At 59.3% G+C, this 24,202-nt stretch overlaps 2 protein-coding genes across 2 annotated transcripts in view; one reads left to right on the top strand and one right to left on the bottom strand.

Moving 5' to 3' along the window:
• The window catches only part of MACROD1 (mono-ADP ribosylhydrolase 1), a 143,924-nt gene that overhangs the window by 89,635 nt on the left and 30,087 nt on the right, over positions 1-24,202 (bottom strand).
• On the top strand, positions 1,067-13,160 carry FLRT1 (fibronectin leucine rich transmembrane protein 1). Its single transcript, XM_042904265.1, has 2 exons — positions 1,067-1,151; positions 10,901-13,160. Exon 2 carries the CDS (start codon positions 10,950-10,952, stop codon positions 12,972-12,974), a length of 2,025 nt encoding a protein of 674 aa, XP_042760199.1. The 5' UTR covers positions 1,067-1,151; positions 10,901-10,949; the 3' UTR covers positions 12,975-13,160.

The raw sequence follows: 24,202 nt of genomic DNA on the forward strand, positions 1-24,202 counted from the left end.
TTATCTGGATTGCGGAAGAGAAGGGAGATGGGGGAAGAAGCATCCCAGCCCCCTCCCGGCTCCCTGGAATGTGGTGCTCCAGAAAGCAGGTTCCAGAGGGATGGGAGGACAGGCGGCTGCAGCCCAGGCTGCCTGTCCCTGTGCGGCTCCTAATTTCCCTGGGCTTAATCGCTTGTATTGTTTCTTGGCAGGTGAGGAGGCAGGGAGTGGGTGCGAAGGCCTCCCTTTTGGACGGAGGAGACCAGGGGACGAAGCAGGAATAACGCGCCCCTCCCCCGCTCCGCCTCCCCAGCAAGAAAACCTTCTCTACGAACAGGAGAAGCCAAGCAGGACTGAGCGTCCACCGCCCCCCCACCCCACCCCACCCACCCGAACATCTTTCCAAAGAGAGGCATGTGGGGCCTGACAGCTCAGCGGCGCATGTCAGCAGCTTCAGCCCCGCGGTGAACATCTGAACTCCTCAGCGGGGTAATGGACCCCCTCCTTCCCCCCCGGAGACACAGCCTGAGTGGCAGGAATACCGATCCTTTGGAGAGTGGCTCCCTCTCAGCTCTGTCACGCAAGAACGCTCTCTGCACCGGAGCCCATTCTGCCGAGTGACTTAAAGGGATTAAAAAAAAAAAAAAAAGAAAGAAAGAAAGAAAGAAAAACTTGGTGAAGAAAAGGGGGTAAAAGCCACGCCGAAGCTTTGCAGAGGAGGTGGCGGCCAGCAGACAAAAGGGCAAAAGTTGAAAGAGGACAGCGAGAGGCCACCCCCACGGGATGGACGCCAGGCTGTAGGGCATGCCTGGGGAGCAGGGGCCCAGAACACCCTCAGGCTGCACACGGGGGTCCTGGGGCTGCAGGGGGGGGGCCTCTGCAGACCCCTCATGCACGCCCCTCACTCCGGGGGGAGAGGCCAGCGGTGCCTGAAGCCTAGGGGACAGAGGATGCCGCTCCAGACCCGAAGCCACGTCTGAGCACGAGCAGGGTGTCCTCCCTGCTCCCCGGGGCGCCCCCAGCTCCACGAAACACCCCGAGTCTGTGGCCCGTGCCTGGGTGCCAGGGCCGCGGGGCCAGAATGTGACTGTGTTTGGGCCCAGCTCAACCGGAAGCATCCAGAGCGGAGACCCCAGCCAGACCCAGCAGGTTCCGGGGCTGCAGCTGAGGAGGTAAGACACACGCAGATGGGCTCTGGGTGGCCCAGGAAGGCCCTGTGACTCCTCATGCCCAGAGAAGGCATAGCACGCGAGACGGCCGGGGCCTGCTGCTTCCCGGCTGGGTTGCACTGGGGCGTCACAGAGGCCCCCCAAGTCTGCAGCTCCAGCCCACCTGCCCCACACATTCAATTCAGGTAGTTTGCCAGGGGAGGGGTCTTTTGCCACCCAGTGAGTGGCCTGTGTTCTACCCCGGGGTGAGCCGACCCAGGGTATAAGGTCATGGCCCTTCCGGGCGTAAACTGCGGTGGGGGGATGCTCCAGCCTGGGCAGGGGCGGGGGTGGGGAGGTCTTACTTTGAGCCCCTCTGAATTGTGCCCAAAGGGGGCGGCAGTGAGGCCTCGGGGGGAGGCAGGACCTTTGGTGACCGAGGCTACTGGCCATGGCACCTGCTGCCCTCCAGCTGGAGGGAGTCCTTCCATCCAGGTCTGCCCCTGCCCTGGACGGAGGTACCGAGGGTGGGGTTGGCCGAAAGCCACCACCCAAGACCCTGCACCCACTGGCCCTTGGGCATCACTGCTCTCTGGCTTCCAGTCCAGCCCCTCTTTGGGTGAGAGTGGCTTGCTGAGGGCCCAGGGAGAGGCAGCAAGTGTCCCAAGATCGCACAGCAGGCCAGAGGGCCCCTCCTCCTCACTCAGGCTGCGGAACCTCCCGGGCTTGTCAGGTGGGGAGCTGGGTCCTGCCTGGGGGGCAGGGCCTACTCCCCCCAGGCTCCGCCGAGGCCAGGAGGGAGGGCTCGTGCCTCCCCAAACACAAATCCCAGGCAACTTCTAGGAGCGGCGCCCAGGGCAGGGCAGGGAAGCCCCAATTCATTACCAAGATGGAAAATGACACTTCTCTGCACGCTTCCCCAGGAGAGGGGCTGATTTATGACTGCGCCAGGGCCCGGGACATTCGTCAGCGCGGCGCGACGCGCACGCCGTCTGCGGGGGCATTAATAGCCGTGTTATTAGCCACCGGCGTGAAAGATGCCCTGCGGATCGGCTATTTGCTGTTATTTATTATAAAGGCGCGCCAGCCCGGCAGCGGGCCGAAAGGCGTCACGATCGCTGGGAGCCCGAGCTCGGCCCCTGCCCACCTGGCCTCCCTCCCCTCATCCCTACCACGTGTCCCCCACTCCCCGGTCATTTGTCCCTATTCAACTCCAGCCCCTAGGAGGGGCTGGGGGCAATTCCTGGAACCCACCGCTGCTCCCCCAGGCCTGTGCCCCAAATATTTATGGAGACTCTGCTCAGCGCCGGGCCCTGTTTCTGGTGAGCTGTGCGACTTCCTTCCATCCCAAGGCAGAAAGGCAAAGAGAAACAAACCGGGCTGTGGGGCTGGGCCGATATGGGTTGGTGCCCCATCCCTCCTGTCGTGAGCAGTGTGACCTCGGGCACATCCCTTCCGCTCCCTGAATGTGCTCCCCTTTGTGCGCTGGGGGCGCAGTCTCTGCAGGGCTGTGGCCAGCTGGAGGGGAGGGGAGGTCATGAAGGATCCAGCATGCAGGAGGTGCTCCCCCTTGCCAGCTACTGCCACTAATGGGTCCCAGCCCCTAGGGCTAGAAGGGTCCACAGACCTGTCGGTAGGGGAAGCCGCCCCCATGAGCCCCTGCGTTGGCCACTGTGCACCATCACCCTCCTTGTGCCGATCTTCTGGGAAAGGGTTTGAGAGTTCAGAGCCAAGGCTGGAGGAGGAGGGCAGGGGGAGGAGTGGCTGCGGCTGCTGGGGGTTATCTCTCTGCCCTGGACCAATCCCTTCCACTCTCTGGGCCTCAGTTTTTCCTCCTCTGTGAAAGGCAGATAATTTCCAAAGTCCTGCACCTCCCCGATTCCGCGGTCCTGAGGGTAGGGTCCACCCTTGCGCATACCTGTTGTGGGGGGAGGAGAGAGGCCAACTTAAGAAGGCGAGGCTGGCCTCTGGGGCCTGGAGGTAGATCTGTGGTTGGGCAGCACCAGGTCATAAGAGATGAGCAGGGGGGCAGACAGGGGTCTTCCTCAGGTTTCTCTCTCTGGGGCTGGGGAGGTCCCCCCTGGGCAGGCGAGAGGGCAGGAAAGACACCTGGGAAGGGAAGGGCACTGGATGGCGAGTCCAGGGCCCGGGTTTGTGTCCAGCTCCTCCCCCAGCAGTGGCACGATTCAGACAAGTCAGTCCTTTTTCCTCTCTGGGCTGTCGTGGTGAGGGCACCTGAGTCGTTATCACCTCCTAGGGTGGGGCTGAAGGGGGGCCGGCCTCTCCCGCGTCTCTCCCGCTGCCTGCTTCTAGGCTTCAGATTGTGGGGCCTCCCTTTTGGCATCGTCCTGCACTCGTGCGTTCAACAGAGGTCTACGAGCATTCCCGTGCCAGGCTCTGTACTAGGCTGGTGTACAGGACAGAACATGCCCTGGGTTATAGGAATTCCCATTCTAATGGGAAGGGCTGGATAATCAATTCACGATCGATACACAGGACGGTCTGCCCAGGAGCAGGGCCCGCGTGTAAGGGATGCCACACAGCTCCTACGGGGCCCCACCCCCAGCCGGCTCCCAGCCTCTGCTTTAGTATCAATAAACATCACCATACCCAGTCTCTCCCTCCACCCCTGGCTGCTAGGATCCTGCTGGCCGCTTAGAAGCCCAGCCGCGCTGACCCTGCAAACCCAGGGGTCCCCGCCTATTCTCGGGGGCTGGCACCAGCCCTCCACTGCTGCCTTCTCTCTTCCTTTCTTCTGGCCCCCGGCAAAAAAGGCCGTCACGTCCCTCTTCGGCCTCCCGAAACTCCCCTTCCTTTCCTTTTTTCCTTCCCCAAAGGAATTAAGCCTCAGTCCCGGCAGCTTTACTAAAAACGCACACAGACAGACAGAAATATCAGGTGCAGGAATATCTTATTAAATAACGCGGGGAGAGAGAGAGAAACAAAATTACACGTGTCTCCTTTCATCCCCCCACTCCCTCCCGGCCCTGAATAGTTTAATATCGAACACTGTTATCAATATAATTAACCTCCTAAGACACAATTTTAAAGTCTTGTTTTTTAAAGGGATTTGCATTCTCTGAAGTTCAGGACATCCCGCTGCCCGGCACCGCCCAGACGGCCCACGCGGGGAGGTGAACTCGAGGTACATTTTTAGTGGATTTGCATACCTGTCTGCAATTACCGCCAGTGGTAACAGCTGATGCATAATGCATGCGGCATGAAATTAGAAAAATAATTAACTTTAGGGTTTAAAAGAATCCCCTACCCCCGCCCTCCCCTCCCACTACAAGTTCTCAATGGCACCCGTGGATAAGAGCAGGAGCAGAGTTGTGCAGGGCTGGGCTGGGAGGGCCTTGAGGGTCGTGGCAGCCAGCCCCCTGCCGGAAGGAGGTACCTCCAGTGGGCTCAGACTGGCCTGGGCCTCAACTAGGGCTTGGAACAGGCCCGCTCACCCAGAAGTCTCAGGGTCCCCCCTCCACCTCTGGCCCACACTTCACATCTATACCTGCAGGGGGCGCTACCTGCTGCTAAGAACAGCGAAGGGTCCCCTGTTCCGAATGGAATGCTGCATCAGGCCCTCTGCTCAGGGCTGCTCAGGCTTGCAAACAACGCTAGCTTACGCCCAGGGAAGCGGATCACTTATGGTGCCGTCTTACGGAGGAAGGCCTGAGACCTGAGGCCACCCTCAGCAGGTGGGGCAGCTGGACGGAGCCCAGGCGAGCCCCCTGGGCTATCTGCCTTACAGGGGTGGGGGTGGGGGGAGCCTGGAGGTGGGGGGAGCTCTTGCCAGGCCTCGCTGAGCTCCAGGAGGCAGAGGCCAGCCCCCTGCCCCATGGCCCTCCTCTTTCCGTGTTGCCTGTAGGTGAGCTGGAGAGGTGGGGAAGGAAGTGTGGGGCCCCTCGTTAACTTAAACAAAGGTTTGCTGAGGACTCACCACAGGTATGGAGGTGATCCTGCCTTGGCGAAGCTCTCTGCCTGGGTGGGGGGAAGGGGGGGAGCCTTGGCTCCTTTTGGGGCCAGGGTCCCCCGTCTCTCCCCTTCTGGGCTGAGAAGCTGCTTCCGTCCCTAGTCTGCTCAGCACATCTTGCTGCGGCCTCCGGCCCTGCTGTTCCAGTAAGGACCCGAGGGCCTGGCAAGGTTTAGGGAAAACACAGTGAATGCTCATTGCTGAAGAGAAGGACCGGAAAGCGGAGGGGGAGGGGCTCCCTGGCCAAGCTCGGCCAAGACAGCCGGACGGCTGCCCTGAGTGGGTCACAGGAGCTCCTTGGGGCCCCTCCCGGGACAGGATGGAGCAGCCCTTCCTTCTAAAACCACGCGTCCTGTGCTGGGCCCTCCGCGCCACCCTGTCTTGTCATCTTCCGGGGAGAGTGGGGCTCTCGGCAGCATGTTACAGAGGAGGAAGCTGAGGCCCAGAGAGGCGTCGCTGCAGTTCACGCAATTGGGAGCTGGTGAGGCCAGGTTCGAACCCAGCTCTGTTGTTCCCCTCCTTGATGCTGGTTCCCACGCCTCCTTCTTGGGGTCGGCACCACCTGGAATTTTCTGATTCCTAAAGTGGGGGCTGAGACTGTGCCTGGCCCTTCGGGGCACCCAGCCTCGGGACGTCCCCAGACGAGTTGCCTTCCCTGGTGAACGGGAAGGCAGGCCAGGGCCCGGGGGCAGGAGGAGGCCCGCCCTGCCTTCCCTCTCCTGCCCGGGACCTCCAGCTCCTTCTAGAAACATGCTCATACCTAACTGTGCCCCCCAGGACCTGCAGCGGTAGATACCAGCTCCTATCCAGCATGCCCGGGGCCTGGCTAGGCCTTGTGTCCTGCAGCTGCCCCCCCGCAGGCGCCCTCACGCCAACCCTCCCTCCCAACTGGACCCCCCAGGAGTCCCTGGGCCTCTGGCAACCCAGCTTGATGGGACTTGGGGAAGACACCAAGCCAGGGGTTCCCGACAGGGAGGTGCCTCCATTCGGCTGGCAGAAAGAAAAGCCAGCGTGGAGTCAACCTTGCAGAGGCTTCTGGGGAAAGCTTCCTGGAGGGGGCTCTAAGGTGAAGTCTTGGGGAGGAGTAGAAGCTGGCTCAGCCAGGCTTGAGCGGGGGAGGGGGCGTTGGTGTCCAAAGATCAGGAACAGCACGGAGCAACGGCCCAGAGGGAGCATGAGGGAGGTCGAGGCCTTTAGGAATCGGGGGCTGGGCTGCGTCTCAGAGTTCCAGGGGGACCAAGGCGAGAGCTGAGCGATGAGCCCCACCGATTACTCACATCCCTTCCCGGGGCCTGGACAGCTCCCCATGAGAGACAGGCTGGAGCAGCCTGGGGTAACCCAGGAGGGTCGTGGTGTTGCTGGGCCAGCTCTGTGTGGCCCAGGCCGTAGCTTGAGGCGTGGGGCTGTGGATGCACAGTTGGAGGTAGAGGGGACCCGGCGTCACAGCGATTGCCAAGGGGTCCCTATCAGGAGGCAGCTTGGGCTACAGGCTCCCAGTCTACCCCGGAGGCACGACAGAGGCAGTGGGGTGAAGAAGGGGTCCCTGGAGAGCAGAGGAAAGAGATAAGCGGAGCCTAGGCAGGCGTGCCTGGGGGCAGTCAGAGAATCGAGGCAGCTTTTATACCTCATGCGTCGGGTATGTACAGGTTTACGAGGGTAACTGTGCGCGTATTTTCTCATTGAGCCCTCAATGGTAAGTTCCCCTTACAGGAGAACTACTATGATCGCGTTTATAGATGAGGAAATTGAAGCTCAGAGAGGCCAAGCAACTTGCGTAAGATCCCATAGTGGCAGAGGCAGGACTCGAACCCAGGTTCCTCTGCCGTGCAAGACGGCAGGAGCTAGTGACTGATGGAGAATGCCAAGAATGATGTTCCAGGTCCCCCCTTGGCTACTGGGAGTCTATATACCTCCAGTCTGAGCCACCTCCCTGCTCCCTTCCCAGGGAAGGATCCCGCTGTCAGTCACGGAGCTGGTAAGTCGTAACTCACATCATGCTGAAGTCTGCGGAATCCGCACAAGTGACCCCGTAAAAGACGGGCAATTTACCGGGTTTAATTTGATGGCCACATAAACCATCAAACACACAACAAAGGAATAAAAAGGCCACCTGGCACCCAGGCAATTAAAGGCTCCTCCAGCAAGGCATGCCTCTTCCTCCCCACCCCCCAGGCCCTGCCCTGCTTTGCAGCCTTGGGGAAGGGGCGGCGAGGGGAAGCTTGAGCCAAGATGGATGAGGCCCGCAGACAGGGGAAGGGAAAGGCCTTGGGTTCCTGCCTCCCAAATGCTTCTTGGTTATCCATCAGGCATCTCTGAAAGGTGCAATTTAGACTCTATTATGATGCCAGGGCCTCTGGAAGCTGAGGGCTGTGGCCATGAGCTGAGCAGGCACCGGAAACTGATGTCTGTGCCAGAGAATGTGGTGGCTGGCCTTGGCTTTGGCCTTAACAAGTCCGCCCCTTGCTCAGGGCACTGCCCCAAAATGGCCAAGCCCAGGAGCCACCCACATCCCATATGCCAGGACTCGGCAGCTGACAGATCAGAGAAGGTGTGTATCCTCCGGCCAGATGCTGGGGCCGGGGACAGAAGGATTCAGACGTGACCTCTGAGACCAAGGCAAGGTGGCCTTTGAGTAGGCCTGAGCCTTCCTGTCCCCAGCACCTGCTCTAGCCCTGCCTCTTTGCTCCTAAGCATCTTGAGACAGGATACCCAGGCTCCATAACCTTCATGTGTATGTGACAGGCTGGCATAGGTACAAACACGCGTCTGTGACGGGGGATGGGTGAGACCTGGCTGGTCGGTACACCCCCGCCCCCCGCCCCCCACCCCCCGCCGTGCCTGGGTTTATCCCTGTCCTCTGAAGGCCAGCACGTCCAGGTCTATGCAGCAGCTCTGTTTCGAGCCTGTCCTCTTGTATAGTTTGGGCCGGTGCCCTTCTCAATCCTGGACGTAATGAGAGGTGAGGGAATCTGGTCGGACAAGGGCCAGGCAGTGTGGGATGCCCACGCTCCAGCTGGATTTTACAGGATGACTCTCGCTGACACTGAGGGCAGGAGGGCTGGGCAGCACGGTGCAGGGCTCTGGAGGGGGATAAGAGAGGGGAGTGGGCCAGGGCAGCCGAGCCAGGGAAACAAAGACGATCGAGAAATCCCCCAAGTGCAAGCTCGAGTGCAGGAAGCAGAGACCGACTCTAAGTCCCAAGGGGCGGGGCTGGGTGTGGGCTCAGGACCCATAGCCTGGGCTGGGAAACGTGCTTCAAGGAAACAGGCAGGAATAAGCAGGCAAGTGTCCTCAGCCCCTGGGGCCAGCGGGTGCTTGTAGAAGGGGGCTTACGCTGACTTCAGGAGCCCAGAGTGTTGGACAGGGTCTCATCATTCCCCCGCTTTGTCCGGGCTTTCCACGGGGTCCCTCTGGCCCCACGCACAGACCCCATGCACCCTTCCCCCTTGCCCTCACTTGCTTCTAGCCAGCTGCCCTCTGCTGGCCCTTGACCTGCCTCGGGTCCACCTCATGGACGAAACTTCCTGCGGCTAACAGGGCCTGAGGAGGCTTAGTGCGCTAACCACGGACAAAGCCTGAGCTTGCTCCAGAGGGCCTTGGAGCTGAGACGATCTGTCCAAAGGCCCCTATAAATGCAGATGAGGGGCACGAGTGTGTAGGGGTGAGTGGAGGCATTCCTGCCTTGCTCGGCACCTCGGTGATCACAGATGCCAAGCCACACCGGGCCTACACAGCCCACGGTCCCTGCCCTTGAGCACCTGAAATTTAGTAGGGGACGTTAAAGCACTAATCCCCCAACGGTACAACCTGCGGCCCACAGAGATGGGCACGAGATGAAGCACCACGAACCCAGCGGCCCGGGTTCTGGCCTGGGCGCCCCCTTACCACCTCTCAAGTGGTCTTGGGTGTGCTAACATCTGTGAGCTCGAGTCTTCTCTTCTGTCCAGTGGGACTCAGAAGAGCATTGACCCCAAGTTTGCCGGGAAGGTTAAGTGACTTAAACACTCAGAAAGCTCTAGGAGAGGTCTACCCTATACTGGGAGCCACCGTCCCGCCAGAATGGAATCCCAAGCGGCTGGAACGCGGGCTGGCCCACGGTGGGGGCTCCCTAAAGATCTGCTGGATGGCTGGATGGACGAGTGGGTGGATGGGTGGACACATGGATGGAGCAGAGGGAGGCTCTGTCTGCTAGGAAGGCCTAGCGGGGGAGGGGACATTTGAGCATGGTCCTGAAGGGTGAAGATGGCTTTGCTAGAAGGATTGGAGCGGTCATCCGGGCATTGACAGGGACGGACAAGGGAGAGGTTTGATGTGGCTGAGAAATGGAGATGTTCAGTCCCCCCGCGCACGAGAGAGGTTCCCCACTGACTCATTCGGCGAGCCGGGTCCTCACTCTGCTCCGCACACCAGGCTGGGCCGGCTTCGGGCTGGGGCCGCAGCTCACGGTCCGAGAGGCAGCTGATCGGGTCCCGCCGTTGAAAAGCCTTCGTGCACCTAGAGGCACGCGGCAGACCTTTGCCGGCTGCACGAAGACACCTTCCCGGCTGAGGGTGAAGGATGATTTCTCCTTAATTGATTTTTTACTATGAACAGTAAAATAATATGAGAAAAATCTATGCGGCAATTTTTCCGTTTGTGAAAACCGAAATTATACCTTGCAGCCGGTCGCTTCAGCATGGACCCCTCCCTCTTTTTATTTGTGTCATTTCTTTAAATGCAAGAAAAGAGATACGTACATACATATATACATGTATATATATATATGTATATATATATATATATATACATATATATACGCACATATATATATACACATATGGAACAGGTATATATATTATATACATATTTATGGAACAGGTATATAGATATTTATGGAATATATATATATATATTTATAGAACAGGTATATATATATTTATGGAATAGATATATATATATATATTTATAGAACAGGTATATATATATATACAGACATATATATATGTATATATACATACAAGTGAAAGTTGCATGATTTGGGAAGGGTGTGGAATAATTTCCTGCACAACACAGAATGCAGAGCTAGGGAGGGCACCTCTGGCAAGGGAGTTTTCTGTAAATACACAAGAAAGTGATTCCGTTGACACCTCATTGTTCTGTCTATAAAATGCATGAGTGACAAACAGGACATGTTGTTTTAACACCAGACAATGAAGCTCCTTGCTCTCCACTGCTCACCAGTGGCTAATGCTGGCAGCTTCTCTTTTTGCAGGTTCTACTGACATCCCCCCCCCCCACCCCCCGCCCCCTCTTTGAGGCTCACAGGCCTCATGGAAACAAGCTTCTCCTTCAGACCCTGGGTACGAGCCAGATAGGGATGCGAGGTTCCGTTCCAGTGAGAGATAGCGGCTCTGAATCCATAAAACACGCCTTAAATCCATCCCATCGACATTGACCAGCCACTTTTACCATTAGCCATAAAGACTGGCTTAGTGTGAAGTCTTGAAAGAAGAATCAGAAACTGCGGCGTGGCTCTCACTAAATTAACCTCACCCGCGGCTCGAGATCGCCGTCCGGGAGGCCCGAGACCGTGGCCGCCCGATTCACAGACATCTTTGCTCCTGATGAGATTTGACGTGGGCCAGACGTCGTTAAGAGTCTGACCTCAGCCCGAGGGATCACCTGTGACGTAACCTCGGCACACAAAGGGCCGCGGGGCGTGCACCTCCAGGCTTGACCTGTGCCCCGCGGTGACCCCCTGGCGGCCGGCGGGCGGGCGCCGTCGTGACTGGCTCTCACCGCACGTGTCTTGTGCTCATTGCAGGTGTTGAGGCTCCAGATCGGGCGGGGCCCGGCTCCCCCGGCCGTCCACCATGGTGGTGGCACACCCCACCGCCACCGCCGCCGCCACCCCTGCCGCCACCGTCACAGCCACCGTCGTGATGACCACGGCCACCATGGACCTGCGGGACTGGCTCTTCCTCTGCTACGGGCTCATCGCCTTCCTGACGGAGGTCATCGACAGCACCACCTGCCCCTCGGTGTGCCGCTGCGACCACGGCTTCATCTACTGCAACGACCGGGGGCTCACCTCCATCCCCGCCGACATCCCCGACGACGCCACCACCCTCTACCTGCAGAACAACCAGATCAACAACGCCGGCATCCCCCAGGACCTCAGGACCAAGGTCAACGTGCAGGTCATCTACCTGTACGAGAACGACCTGGACGAGTTCCCCGTCAACCTGCCCCGCTCCCTGCGGGAGCTCCACCTGCAGGACAACAACGTGCGCGCCATCGCCAGGGACTCGCTGGCCCGCATCCCGCTGCTGGAGAAGCTGCACCTGGACGACAACTCCGTGTCCACCGTCAGCATCGAAGAGGACGCCTTTGCCGACAGCAAGCGGCTCAAGCTGCTGTTCCTGAGCCGGAACCACCTGAGCAGCATCCCCTCGGGGCTGCCCCGCACGCTGGAGGAGCTGCGGCTGGACGACAACCGCATCTCCACCATCCCGCTGCACGCCTTCAAGGGCCTCAACAGCCTGCGGCGCCTGGTGCTCGATGGCAACCTGCTGGCCAACCAGCGCATCGCCGACGACACCTTCAGCCGCCTGCAGAACCTCACGGAGCTCTCGCTGGTGCGCAACTCCCTGGCCGCGCCCCCGCTCAACCTGCCCAGCGCCCACCTGCAGAAGCTCTACCTGCAGGACAACGCCATCAGCCACATCCCCTACAACACGCTGGCCAAGATGCGCGAACTGCAGCGCCTGGACCTGTCCAACAACAACCTCACCACGCTGCCCCGGGGCCTGTTCGACGACCTGGAGAGCCTGGCCCAGCTGCTGCTCCGGAACAACCCCTGGTTCTGCGGCTGCAACCTCATGTGGCTGCGGGACTGGGTGAAGGCGCGGGCGGCCGTGGTCAACGTGCGCGGCCTCATGTGCCAGGGCCCCGAGAAGGTCCGGGGCATGGCCATCAAGGACATCACCAGCGAGATGGACGAGTGCTTCGAGACGGGGGCGCAGGGCGGCGCGGCCAACGCCGCGGCCAAGACCACGGCCAGCAACCACGCCTCTGCCACCACCCCCCAGGGCTCGCTCTTCACCCTCAAGGCCAAGCGGCCAGGGCTGCGCCTCCCCGACTCCAGCCTCGACTACCCCGTGGCCACGGGCGATGGCGCCAAGACCCTGGTCATCCACGTGAAGCCCCTGACGGCGGACTCCATCCGAATCACGTGGAAGGCCACGCTCCCCGCCTCCTCTTTCCGGCTCAGCTGGCTGCGCCTGGGCCACAGCCCGGCCGTGGGCTCCATCACGGAGACGCTGGTGCAGGGGGACAAGACAGAGTACCTGCTCACGGCTTTGGAGCCCAAGTCCACCTATATCATCTGCATGGTCACCATGGAGACCGGCAACACCTACGTGGCTGACGAGACGCCCGTGTGCGCCAAGGCGGAGACGGCCGACAGCTACGGCCCCACCACCACGCTTAACCAGGAGCAGAACGCAGACCCCATGGCGGGCCTGCCCCTGGCGGGCATCATCGGGGGGGCCGTGGCCCTCGTCTTCCTCTTCCTGGTCCTGGGGGCCATCTGCTGGTACGTGCACCGGGCCGGAGAGCTGCTGACCCGAGATCGGGCCTACAGTCGGGGCAGCCGGAAAAAGGATGACTATATGGAGTCAGGGACCAAGAAGGACAACTCGATCCTGGAAATCCGAGGCCCCGGACTGCAGATGTTGCCCATCAACCCTTACCGCGCCAAAGAGGAGTACGTGGTCCACACCATCTTCCCCTCCAACGGCAGCAGCCTCTGCAAGGGCACGCACACCATCGGCTACGGCACCACGCGGGGCTACCGGGACGGTGGCATCCCCGACATAGACTACACCTACACATGATGCCAGCCACCCGGGCCGCCTCCGCCCCAGCTCCCGCCTCCTCCCGGCCTGGCGACGACGTGGCTTTGCCCCAGCCTGCTGCCATCCCATAGAGCAAGGAAGAGAACTTCCACGACGACTTGCCCCGCAGAAAGCAAAGCTTGGGAAGGGTTGACGATTTTATAGAACGCGACAGTGAAAGAAAAAAAAAAAAATTTTTTTTTTTTTTCTAAAGAATAGAAGGTAGGAGGGGGATTTGACGTTGGTGAAGACATAATTTATACCAAATTATGCCAGCTGGGGAGGGAAAGACTAAAAATAATATGGCAGGCAGGGTTGGGCCAGGGTTTTTTTATTTTTCTTTTTTTCTTTTTTCTTTTTTCCTGAACTGGAAAGATACTACCTGTACAGCGTCTGTGTATGCCTCACGCTCTGTTCAGGGCCGTCACGAAAGAGCCGTCAGAGAGAACAGCCAACACGCGAGGCCCCCATGCGGCTCCCGCTGCCGGCTGCTCGTTGGTGACAACGTGATGGAAGGTTTTCAGGCTCCTCACAAAGGAGAGGGGTTAGAAGAGATCCTTCGCTATGGAGATATTGTCCGGAAACCCCTTCCCTGGTTCTTTCCGAACCGTCTGCCTTGCAGGTTTGCAAGAAAGAGCACGTCTTTCGCTGCATTCTTTGAACGATGGTGTGGTCAATTAAAAAGCAAACTCTCTTTTTCCTATGCCGCAACCCCCTTCAGTTCCGTGCACCATACTCCGTGGAAGCCCCATGGGAGCGGTGGGTTTCCCAGCCACTTGGGGGCGCACCTATCTACCTGGCTATCTCTATGTCGTGTCTCTAAATACAGATGGGTAGATAGAGCCACCTATATGGTCCTTAACTACTTCTTGGGTCAGTTCGTACGATTTTCCTGAGACAATAGAGTCACGAAAATGTTGTTTTCTCCTAGAAATCATTGAGTAAGTAGACAGAGTGTCTTGGGGGTGGGGGGGGCAGACAATGCTGTTCCTAAAGGCGGAGGTGTATCTGTCCTGGTCGGGTGGCTCAGGAGACCCTAGGGAAGGGGTGGTCTCGGTGCGACCCTATCTCAGGTTGGCCAGAGCTGGGCCGCACTCCTGATACAGAGAAACGCTTTCTCTGACTGCCAGTGTCCTTGTCTCTCTCTCTCTCTCTCTCTCTCTCTCTCTCTCTCTCTCTCTGTCTCTCTCTCTCTCCCCGCCGCCCCCCCAACACACAGATACAGTCACCTCAACAGCGACTTTCTGTGTTTCCTCTGTGCTGTGTGCTTCCTCCCGGGACAGGTAATTGGTGCAGGGACTTTTTCTTTTTCTTTTTTTTTTTTTTTTTTTTATCAGCTGATTAGACCTAATGGTTTCCATGGCTGCTCACACAAAGCCCAGAAAAAGACATGAAAATTCTCAGAAGAGCCCTGGGAGACAGCAACCCCCCCTACCCCACCCCCGCCGAACGCAGAACACTCAGCCGCACCCACCCCTGGCACCCTGCTCCAGAGAGGGGAAGACCAGAGCTCCAGAAAGGCCAGCAACGGAAGGGTACGGATCTGGGGCCCTCGGAAGAATTCAGGTTTTATTTCCTCCCTCTGGAACCCGTGCCGCCACCATTTATCAACTGGCATTGCGATTTGGTGAGCCGTGAGATTAAAACAATAATGAAATAATGGCAGCAGATCTGGAAAGAAGGGCGGGGCGGTGCCCGGCCTTCTGCCGCCTCCCGCGCCCCGGCACCCAGGGAGCTTGGGTCACCACCTGTCAACGACGGGCCGCTTGTGCTCTGCCGCGGAGGAGCGATGTCAAAGGAGAGGCACTGGTCCGAGGGCAGGGAGGATGAGAAGGTGTCCAGCTCCTGGTGGTGGCGTTTTCAAAAGGCCTCGACTGCTTTGACAAAAAGCCAAAGGCGGGGACAGGAAGCTGAACACAGGGCCGCCAGGACGGGCCCGGGGGCCGGCCACTCGCCGCTCGTGACAACATGTGACTGGCCCCTTCAGTGAAGAGGCAGGGGTTGAAAGAAGTGGCCACAACAGCCGCCTGAGCGGGGTGGAGGAGAGCGGGTCTCGCCTGACGGGGAATGCCAGCTCCCCAGCCCCAGGGAGAGGCGGAGGGCATGGACAGCTCGCTCTAAACTAAGCCTCCCACCCCCCCACCCCCCCAGCCCGCCCTTCCCCACTTGAATCATTTTCTCATACAATGAGATCAGGAGAGAGATTTTTCCAAGCCTTAATTTCATGTCTCTGTGAAGGTCGCCCTCCCTTTGACCTGCAGCGCCCCCCCCCCCCCCCCCCCCCGACTCAGGCCCTTTCCGGCAGCCTGGGGAGGAGCAGAGGGTAGGTGAGGATGTGGGGCATTGGCTCAGGAAGCAGGGGCGGGGGGAGGGACCGAAGCCCGAGGTCCCTGCTGTTTCAGAAATGAGGTCCCCTCCCTCAAGGCACCACCCATGCCTTCTCCCGGTGTCCCAGTCCTCGGCCTCCCCACGGCCCCCCTCCAGGTCCCTACTGCGGCCATGCTTGGTCCCCCAATCTTACTCCGGGTCCTCCTTTCTCCTTGTACCACACCAGGGAGAGGTCAAATCATCCATCCTCGTAGAGGGCAGGGAGGCATGTGGGGAACGGCAGGTGGCCCTGTAGAGCAAGGGCCGGAAAGGCCTGCGGAACTCCAAGGCCAGGCCTGGGCGGTAAACTTCCCTCCCCCACAGCACAAAGCAGGCCAGAGCCACCTGAGCCTGAGGACGCTCGGGTCTCCTGCTCCGGGGGCTCAGGTGGGGGCTTCCCATGGGCTCGCTGCAGGCGTCCCCCTGAGGATAGCAGACACTCGCTGGCCAGGCCCTGGGACCCACTCTCACGTATGCCACCTCAGCATCAGACATCCTTCCAGAGTCCTTTCTGAGCGAAGCTCCCAAAATTCTGCCTTCTCCCGGCCCCTCGAGCCAAGGAGGGGGCCTGAAGCCACATCCACTCTGAAACCGTGTCCCCTCCTGGTCCAGCTCGTCTGAGTGTCCTCATAACACAACGAGAGATGCTGCAGGGGTGCCCGCCGCCCCCCCCCCCCCAGCAGCGCATGAGGATGCAGGAGCCAGGGCAGATTCTGTCTAGAATCTCCCCTCTGTGGGCGGCCGCCCTGACCCCTGCAGCCCCGAACTAGCCAGAACACCCTTGGCCTCAGCGTTGATGAGTGTATTTTGTGGCATTTATAGCAGGTTTTAAGTTTAAAAAAAAAAAAAAAGAGCCCACGACACTTCTCTGGTTAAGTGGTTTACCCTTCGTGGTAATTAGACGTAGTGATTAGAATCTCTTTTCTATTACATGGCAATTTTCCTTTAAATTTCCCCTAAAAGAAGAAGAAGAAGAAGAAGAAGAAGAAGAAGAAGAAGAAGAAGAAGAAGAAGAAGAAGAAAAGAAAAAGGGAAAGAAAAGGCAAGGAAGGAGGGAAGGCAGGGCCAGGCGAGTAATTTGCATTTTGCGAATGAGGCCTCTTGTAAGCTCAGCTCAGGCGTGGGGCCCAACGTATGGAATGCTTAAGAGATTACTAAGAATAAAATCTATTAATTAGTCATACTCAATTCCGCAGACATGATGTGCATCAAAAGCTTCTTTTCTTCCCTTTTCTCCTTCCCTTTTCCTGCAGCCTCCCCTAGGAAACCTCCATCTTCTCTAAATTGGCTCCGGCTTCCTGGGCTGGCTTCCTGGGCTGCCTCCACGGTAACATGGCGGCCGTGTGGCTGACTAGAGGGCCTCCCCCATCCAGGGCTGGGATGCCAGGTTTGGGGGCAGGAGCTGGGGCATTGGTCCCTTCTGGCTATGAGTGACAAACTGGCAGGGGAGGTGACAACAGCTGGCAGGATGCAGTGGCTGGGGGAGGCGGCGGGGGGGGGGGGGGGGGCGGGGCAGGCTTCCCCACCCAGAGCCCAGAGCCCATGCCTGCCTTGTGCCTCTCCTCCCTCCCTCTTCATCCTTCCTCTTAGGGATCTAGGGAGATCCACCAGGAGCAGAAAGTGAGTCAGGAAGGGTTTCCAGAGAGGTGGAGGGAAAGCGTGCTTTGTAAATCCACGGCCTCAGTTTCCCCTTCCGCAAAGTAGAGGGTGGGCTGAGGCAGGAGTCTGGCTACACCCAAAAAAGCTGGGTGTTCCACAGGCCAAGTAAGGGCTCCTCCCTTCCACTGATTCTGGAAGGTTCTAGTTGGTCCAGTGCAGGTGACGGAGGCCCAGAGCAGGAGGGATGAGTCAGGTGAGGATCCCTGCGGCATCTGAGAAGGGCTGGGCAGCCTGCCCAGGATGCACCTGAACCTCCCTCCTTCACCTGCTTGGAGCCCAGGAAGGAAGAGAGGACCCCCCCCGCCCCCCACCACCACTACCAATGGCAGCTCAAGTCCCAAAGCCAACCCACTCCACTCTAGAAATCTGCTTCCTGTGGAACACGCCAGGGAGAAGGACGGGGCTTCTGAGCCTCACGCTTATGAAAAATACAACAAGGAAAATTGGATGCGGCAGACAGGGAGCAACGGAGCTGGGAAGGCAACCAGGAGAGAGCTGGGGCGTTTGCTGGAAGGAGGGGCCTCAGGGTGCACAGAGGCCTGTGTCCCCAAGGACCAGACCTTGCTCTCGGGGCCAGGAACACAGCCAGGCTCAGCTGTGGCCATCCCAGGCGTCCATGTCCCCTCCCTGCACTCAGATCAGTGCAGGTGATGGGCGGAGGCCCCGAGCTGGATTGGCGCCAGAGTGAGTGCTAACAAGCAATTCACAGCCCTGCACAGGCCTTCCAGAATGCAGACAGAGGAGGCATCTTTTTTCTTAAGGAGGGATAAAAAGGCTCAAAAATGCAAATCATTACCGTTTACAACCAAGCGAGTCTGCTAAATTGATTAGAAGAGATTAAACTCCTTGGAGGTGAAGGGAGCGGGGGATTTTTTCGCATTTTATGAACCTGCCCCCCGTGGCACTGTGCAAAGCGGGGATTTTCCGGCCCGGCTCGGGGGCTGCCCCTGCACAGCCCCAGGAGGAGCTGGGGGTCCACGGCAGCCGACACCACGCAGGCCGGAGTGCTCAGAAAAGGCGCTGCGTTGGACAGAGCCTGGGCTCAAGCACGGCCCTCAGGGAAGGCAGTTCTGCCTTCCTCCAGTGCCTCGTGCAGGGGGCCTCTGGGCCCGGGGGGGTTACGTCTGACCCACACAGGTCACTCAGAAGCAGTCCCAGCTCCCAGCAGAGGCTCTGCCCCTGCCCTCCAGGTTCTGTCCGCCTTCGGGGCGAAAAGCGAGGTGAAGAGGTTAGGCTAGTTACTTAGAGGCTAAGACTCTAGGGCCTTGAGCTTTTCTGCCTCCTTTCTGTCCCAGGGCAGGCCTGTGACTCATTCGGTGCTGCGGTGAAAGCAGAGTGGGGCCAGTCATAAAGGGAACGCTGAAGGTCAGGGAAGAGAAACTCTGGGCCAGCAGAGGAGTTCGATAGTGAGCCCTCTGTCCCTGGGAGCATTCAAGCACTTGATGGGGATGTGGCAGATTATTATCCTGCCTCGGCCAAAAGCCTGGTTCTTTGACTAGAAGGTCCTGGTTTCCCCCCTTACTTTATCATACCCCAGGACCCCGTAAGGAAGATATCAAGAGATGTTGACTAGGTTGCTCAAAATGACCAGTGTCCCCTGAAAATCCCCAGGTCAGGGCCATCCCACCGTCAGGCGGCCCAGCCCCGTCAAAGAACTGCTGGGGCCACCGGAGATGCTGCCAGGGTCCCATCCTCAGTATCCAAGAGGCACCGGGAGAGGAAGTGCATACCCCAGCACTCCTTCTCAGAGTCTGGATCTGGAGGTTGGAGGGTGACCCGCCCCCTGCGGCGGGTCCCAGGCTGCCCCCACCACCCCCCCCACCCCCCCGCCGCAACCTGCTCTCCGTGCCAGGGCCCCTGCCCCGCTGAGCTCCCTCTGCTGTCCCACCACGGGCTCTCTTTCCCACTCAAAGCACTCGGCACTGCCGGCTCAATCCATCCATCCCGGCCAGGTTGACGTCTGCCTGGGGCATTTTTCACTCTGTGTTTTTAAGCATTTACCATTTCTTTTGAAATGGTCCAAGTAGTTGCCTGAAATATCCACCCCTGCTTCTTTAGAAACACTCACAAAAAGATTCCCTTGGCTCTTGAGTACCCCCCCCTCCCCACCCCTTACTCCCCCCACCTCTGCATTTTTAATATATTCTTTCTCTCTGTTGTTGCTGGGGTCAGACCCGCATTCTCACTGTAAGCGGGATAGTAGGTGTGCCTAAGGCCCCCGATGCCGCAGGGGCAAAGCCAGGCTTTTCTCCATGTCGCCCCTGAAGACGGCAGACCTTCAGTCTGGGGGCAGCTCCCGCCCTGCTCCCCGCTGGAGAGCCCGGCAGGCCCTGGGCTTTTTGAGACCACTGTCACTGCCCCCTCGCACTCTGTTACTAAAGTGCCCGGCTTATGCTGGGAGGGCAGTCTGGGCATGCTTGAGGGCACCTGGTTCCCTGTGCGGGGGCTGACCAGGTCCCCACGTCCTAGCAAAGCTAGCCCCTAAGGCACTTGTGGCCACCACCGTGCCCTGGCCCGTCTTCCCCACACCTACCCACGCCGTCCTCACCCTCCACCTGAAAACCCAAAAGGCCGAGTCTGGAGAGTCTTTGCAGGAAGGTCCTTACTGCCACCGCCCCTAAATCTGTTTTACGGCCATCAGGGTGCACGTCCCCGTGCTCCTCTGTGCCGGGTCCCTGAGGCCCAGCACAGCGCCTGGCACACAGAGGTGCTCTGTCTTCTCTCCTCTGATCCTCCTTTCCCTTCTCGTCCACCCCCTCGGGCTCAGGTCAGAGGGCCCAGGCGGATGGATGTGTGGGCAACGGCCTCCCTCCCATCCCGCCCCTGCCTCACCGCAGCCAGCACAGGGAGGGGCTCCTCTAAGCGGCTTTTCCTCTCAGAAGCGGTCCCTTGGCCCCACCGATCACCAGCTGTGAGCCTGAGGGGGAGAGCCCGCCATTTGGCGAGATCTAGCAGCCAGCCGGGAGTGACTCAGTTTCCTGTCTCCCAGCTGAGCCTCAGGTGGGTGACGAGGAGGGCAGAGAACGGGGTGCCGTCCCTACTTTGCCTGCCGCTCCCATCCAGAAGCCCTGCGCGCCCAGCCACCCATCTGGAGGAACCAACCTGGCTTTCTCCTGCAGACAGAAAAACCAATGCGACAGGAGCCAACAGTCAAAGCCGCCGCAGACACGGGGCCGCCACACGCTCGTCTCCCTGGAGCCGGGCCGCCCGGGGCACTTTCACCTGCCCTGTGCAGGGGCCCTGTTTGTAGAGTCCCACCCAGCTCCGGACGGCCCGGCTTTCGAAAGGTTCTGGGCACCCAGGAGGCAGACAGAGGACCCCGAAGCTGGCCTTAGGTGTTTTTTTTATTTATTTTTTTTTAACCCGGCCCAGCTGAGAACTCCACCCTGGCCTCTAGGGCCCAGCGCCAGGCTGCAGCACGGGGGGGATTCTCTGGATGGAGGGCCCTGGTGCCTTCCGGCTCGCTCGTAAAGAGGTGCTGAGAGCCGCGGGGAGGAGGCAAAATAGCCCAGCACTGGAGGGTCTGTCATCTGAGAGGGGGAGAGATGGTGCGGAAGGGCGGGGGAGGCTGCGGGGTTGTGAACACAGGCGCGCCACAGGCGTAGCAGGGTCGCACGGTTCGGCTGGCTGGAGCGGCCGCCTGCTAGTTATGAATGTCACCAGGCAGGTGTGAGCCAGGAGGTAAAGGGGAAGAGTAAACGAAAAGAAAGCCCCACGCGTGGGCACTGCCGAGTGAATGTTTTTTAAGAGCCATCAACAGCAGTTCCCTTGCCCGATGTTAAAAGGTTCTCTGTATCTCATTTGGTATTGTAAAGATTTCTGGAGCCACCCGGTGCTTCGCCCAGGGGGCTCCCGGTTCCAGCAGTCAGAGGAGGAGAGGGCCAGGGAGGGAGGAGGGGGTGGGTCCCTGCGCTCCAGGAGGCAGGCTTTCCCGGCCGCACGATGGCACAGGGAGGGCAGGCCCGGTCTCTGGAAAGCCGGTGCCCAAGGCCCCTTCTGCCTTCCCGGCCGCCCTCGCTTCCCCGTGAAGCCCCGGCCTTCCTCACCCGCAGGATGGGCCCTGTGAGGCCACCCGGCCGCCCGCTCCTTGTCCTTTCCCTCTCTCTCTCTCAAGGCTAAAGCAGTCTCAGGGGGGCTGAGCGATGGGACCACGTCCACGGCTGCCTGCTGCCGCCCGAGACCCGGGCCTGCCCGCCTCGCTCCCGACCTCGCCCCCCCCAGACGGGGGGGTTTTGGGAAAACCGAGACACCCAGACACCCACCACGAAACAACACAAACCAAAGTGCACTGCGGACCGCCCTCTGGCCTCCTTCTCGTAGGTGCCTTGCAACTTCAATGTTGAGATGAATGTGATTAACTATTTGGTCCTTTTTTCTGTTTGTCTGTTTTCATATAAAATGTCCAAGTCCACTTTCCTTGTCCTTTCTTGAAATAAATAGAAAGATTTAACTTTTACAGTCATCTCGGCTGCTGACTCGGCTTGGGGCCCGGCGCGCCAGGGGCCTGCGGCACATGTGGGCTCGACGGCCCCCACCCCTCCTCTCCGGGGCCTCTCCTCTCCGGGGTTCAGCTCTGCTTGTGGGGGTTCCGCCGGCACGGAGTGGTGGCCTGGCACAGAGCGGAGACTCCGGGCTAAGTTCCCTGGGGCACCGTCGGGATCAAGATAATGATTCTGGCCGCGGGGAGGAGGGACCTCCGCCCCCATCCCGTTGGTCCTGGGAAGGTGGACCGCCAGCTGAAGGCAGACGCCGAGGGGGTCTCCACGTGGACATGTATTTGTGGGAGCCGTGGATTACCCCACGTGGGCCCCTAGGTAAGACTGGCCGCGCACGGGCACTGCAGACACAGGCTGTTCCTCTACCTGGTGGACGCTGGGCTGGGTTCTTCCCCCCGCCCACCCACCCGGAACCCCCTCGTCTCCTAGGCGCACCCCCACGTTCACCAGTCTCTAAGCCTTATGTGATATCTCATACCCCAAAGAGGGGGAGAAAGGAAAAAAAAAAAAAAAGATGCCTTTCCATGAGAACAATGGCAGTTTCTGCTAAATTTAACATAAAATAAGAACTCATTACTTCTGCCTTCGATCTGAGTGCGTGTCTGGATATGGGTTAATGAGTTTTTCCCTTCATATTCCAAGGAAGCGAAGGTATTTCTCCCCGTGCCTTGGCGATGGGTGGCGCGGCTGGGGTGACACAGGCATCCCTCTCCCTCCTCACCTTCTCTTAGCCCTCACCTCCCATCTTGGCAGGAGCCAGCCAAGAGAGAACACTCCAAAGAGCAGCACACAGTGTGGCCTTTGGGAGAGGGCAGGGTCCGGTCCTCTAGCTCTGGCTCAGAGCCGGCGCATAGTGGGTGCACAGAGGGGCCACCCAGCTCTTTCTCACCCGACACCCATTCTCCAGGGCTGCGGAGCGATCTTAGAGCACCTGAGAGCACAGTCAGCCAGATGGTCAGTAGATATATGTGGAGGGCCTACTGTGTGCTACGGTTGGACTGGGGCATCCTTCCTGCCTCACGGAGGAAGAGGGAGGAACCCCCACGGGGGAGATGGGGGCCTTGCCCGGGGCCACCAGGGCGGAGGGTCTCTGGGGAATCATGTTTCCACTGAAGGTGTTTCTTCGGATGAGGAGGACTCAGGGAGCAAGAGAGGAGGCCTGAGACGGAATAGAAGACAAGTCCAATTGTGCACCTCCCTCTGCAAGGCTCTGCTTCCTCTGTAAGCACGGTACCTGTCCCCTGGCCCAGCCACACCAGTAACTCCCCAGGCAGGCCCTGCCCTGAGTCGGCTCCTGGTCTGTGCCTTGCTGATGTTCTGGGCTCAGATGCCCTTGAAGGCCCTGGAAGGTTCAACGCAGGCACTGTGTCTAGTAAGGCCCCCCCCTCCAGCTCCACCCTGGGCCCCACACTGTGCAGGCGACCAGCTCCCGCGCCTCCCTCGCTGGGGGCCCCTGGCTGGCTGGTCTCACCAGTCACCCCTTAAGGTCCCTAGAGGGCATTTGCCTGGCACACAGGAGGCACCGGTGGCCGTGAAGTGAAGGAATAAGTCAATAAACACCAGCAAATCAGCCAACGGATCAATTGATCAATGCTGAGTCCCAGGAGGGGCAGCCCTTGGCAGCCCCAGAGCCCCCATAATCTGACTTGCCCAAGTGGTCTTACTTCTCCCCTCCCCCTCCCCCTGATGAGAGCAGGGAGAGTAGAGGGCGGGGGACGAGGCAGGAATGGGCCTGCCCCCAGTACGCAGTGGAGACAGCACCGAATACCAATGCACCCGCAGGGCTCCCTTCAAGCCGGGGCAGGACATTAGGGTCCCCAAACTATGTTCCTTAGCGCCTAGAGCTAATAAACTTTCTGCCCTGGGGAGAAAGCCACAGTCACATGCATTTGGGAACAACCGGATTAATGCCACTCCTGTTTTGGAGGCTCCTCAGACAGGCCCTCGGAATCCCTCAGAAGTGGGTTGGATTCCGGGGCTACACCACTTATTCCCGTGCCTCAGTTGTTGCCTCGGTAAAATGAGCGCATGGTAAGAGCTCACCGTTCTTATTTTTACCATCATGACAGCATTGACCCTGCTGATGCGTGCAGGAGGCTCCTCGGAGGGTACAGATTGCTGGGATCCCCTCCACTTTGTCAGGGAGTGTAGGCCCCCATCCCTGACGTGCGCGCGCGCATGCGCAGAAACACACACACACACACACACACACACACACACACCCCAGCATTTATTCAGCATCCCTGGCCCTCAGGCACAGAGCCAGGCACTAAGTTGGCTGGCATTTCTCACCAGGAGGCTCAGGTATCCCCAAATGGTCTGTTCCCCAGACCACGCCAACGGTAGACAGCCGACGTCTGCAGCCTGCCCTCTGAAACCTGCCAGGGGCAATCTCAGGCTGACCCAAGCTTTCGGCTGCAGGAGGACAGGGTGCGGGGATGGGGGCATCTTAGGCTTCAATAAGTGCCCTCAGGGGTTGGAGACCCAGACAGGGTCACAAGAGGGACTCACCGGGACCTGTGGGGCAAGTTCCGGGATCTGTATTTCAGGTCTATAGAACGAAGACCTTCCAAACGTTAACTAACCCTTTCTGACAAGGCGCAGATGGTCTGAGAGGCAGCGAGCTCTGTCCTCACAGGAGAGCAAGCAGAGCTGGCTGCCGGTCCCTCAAGGGGACATGACTTCTGGGTGGGGGAGGGGACCCAC

Source organism: Panthera leo, chromosome D1 (assembly GCF_018350215.1).
Source record: "Panthera leo isolate Ple1 chromosome D1, P.leo_Ple1_pat1.1, whole genome shotgun sequence".
Classification (NCBI taxonomy): Eukaryota; Metazoa; Chordata; class Mammalia; order Carnivora; family Felidae; genus Panthera; species Panthera leo.

Coding starts and splice junctions, on each gene's coding strand:
- FLRT1 (XM_042904265.1), top strand. CDS start 10,950: ATGGTGGTGGCACACCCCACCGCCACCGCCGCCGCCACCCCTGCCGCC.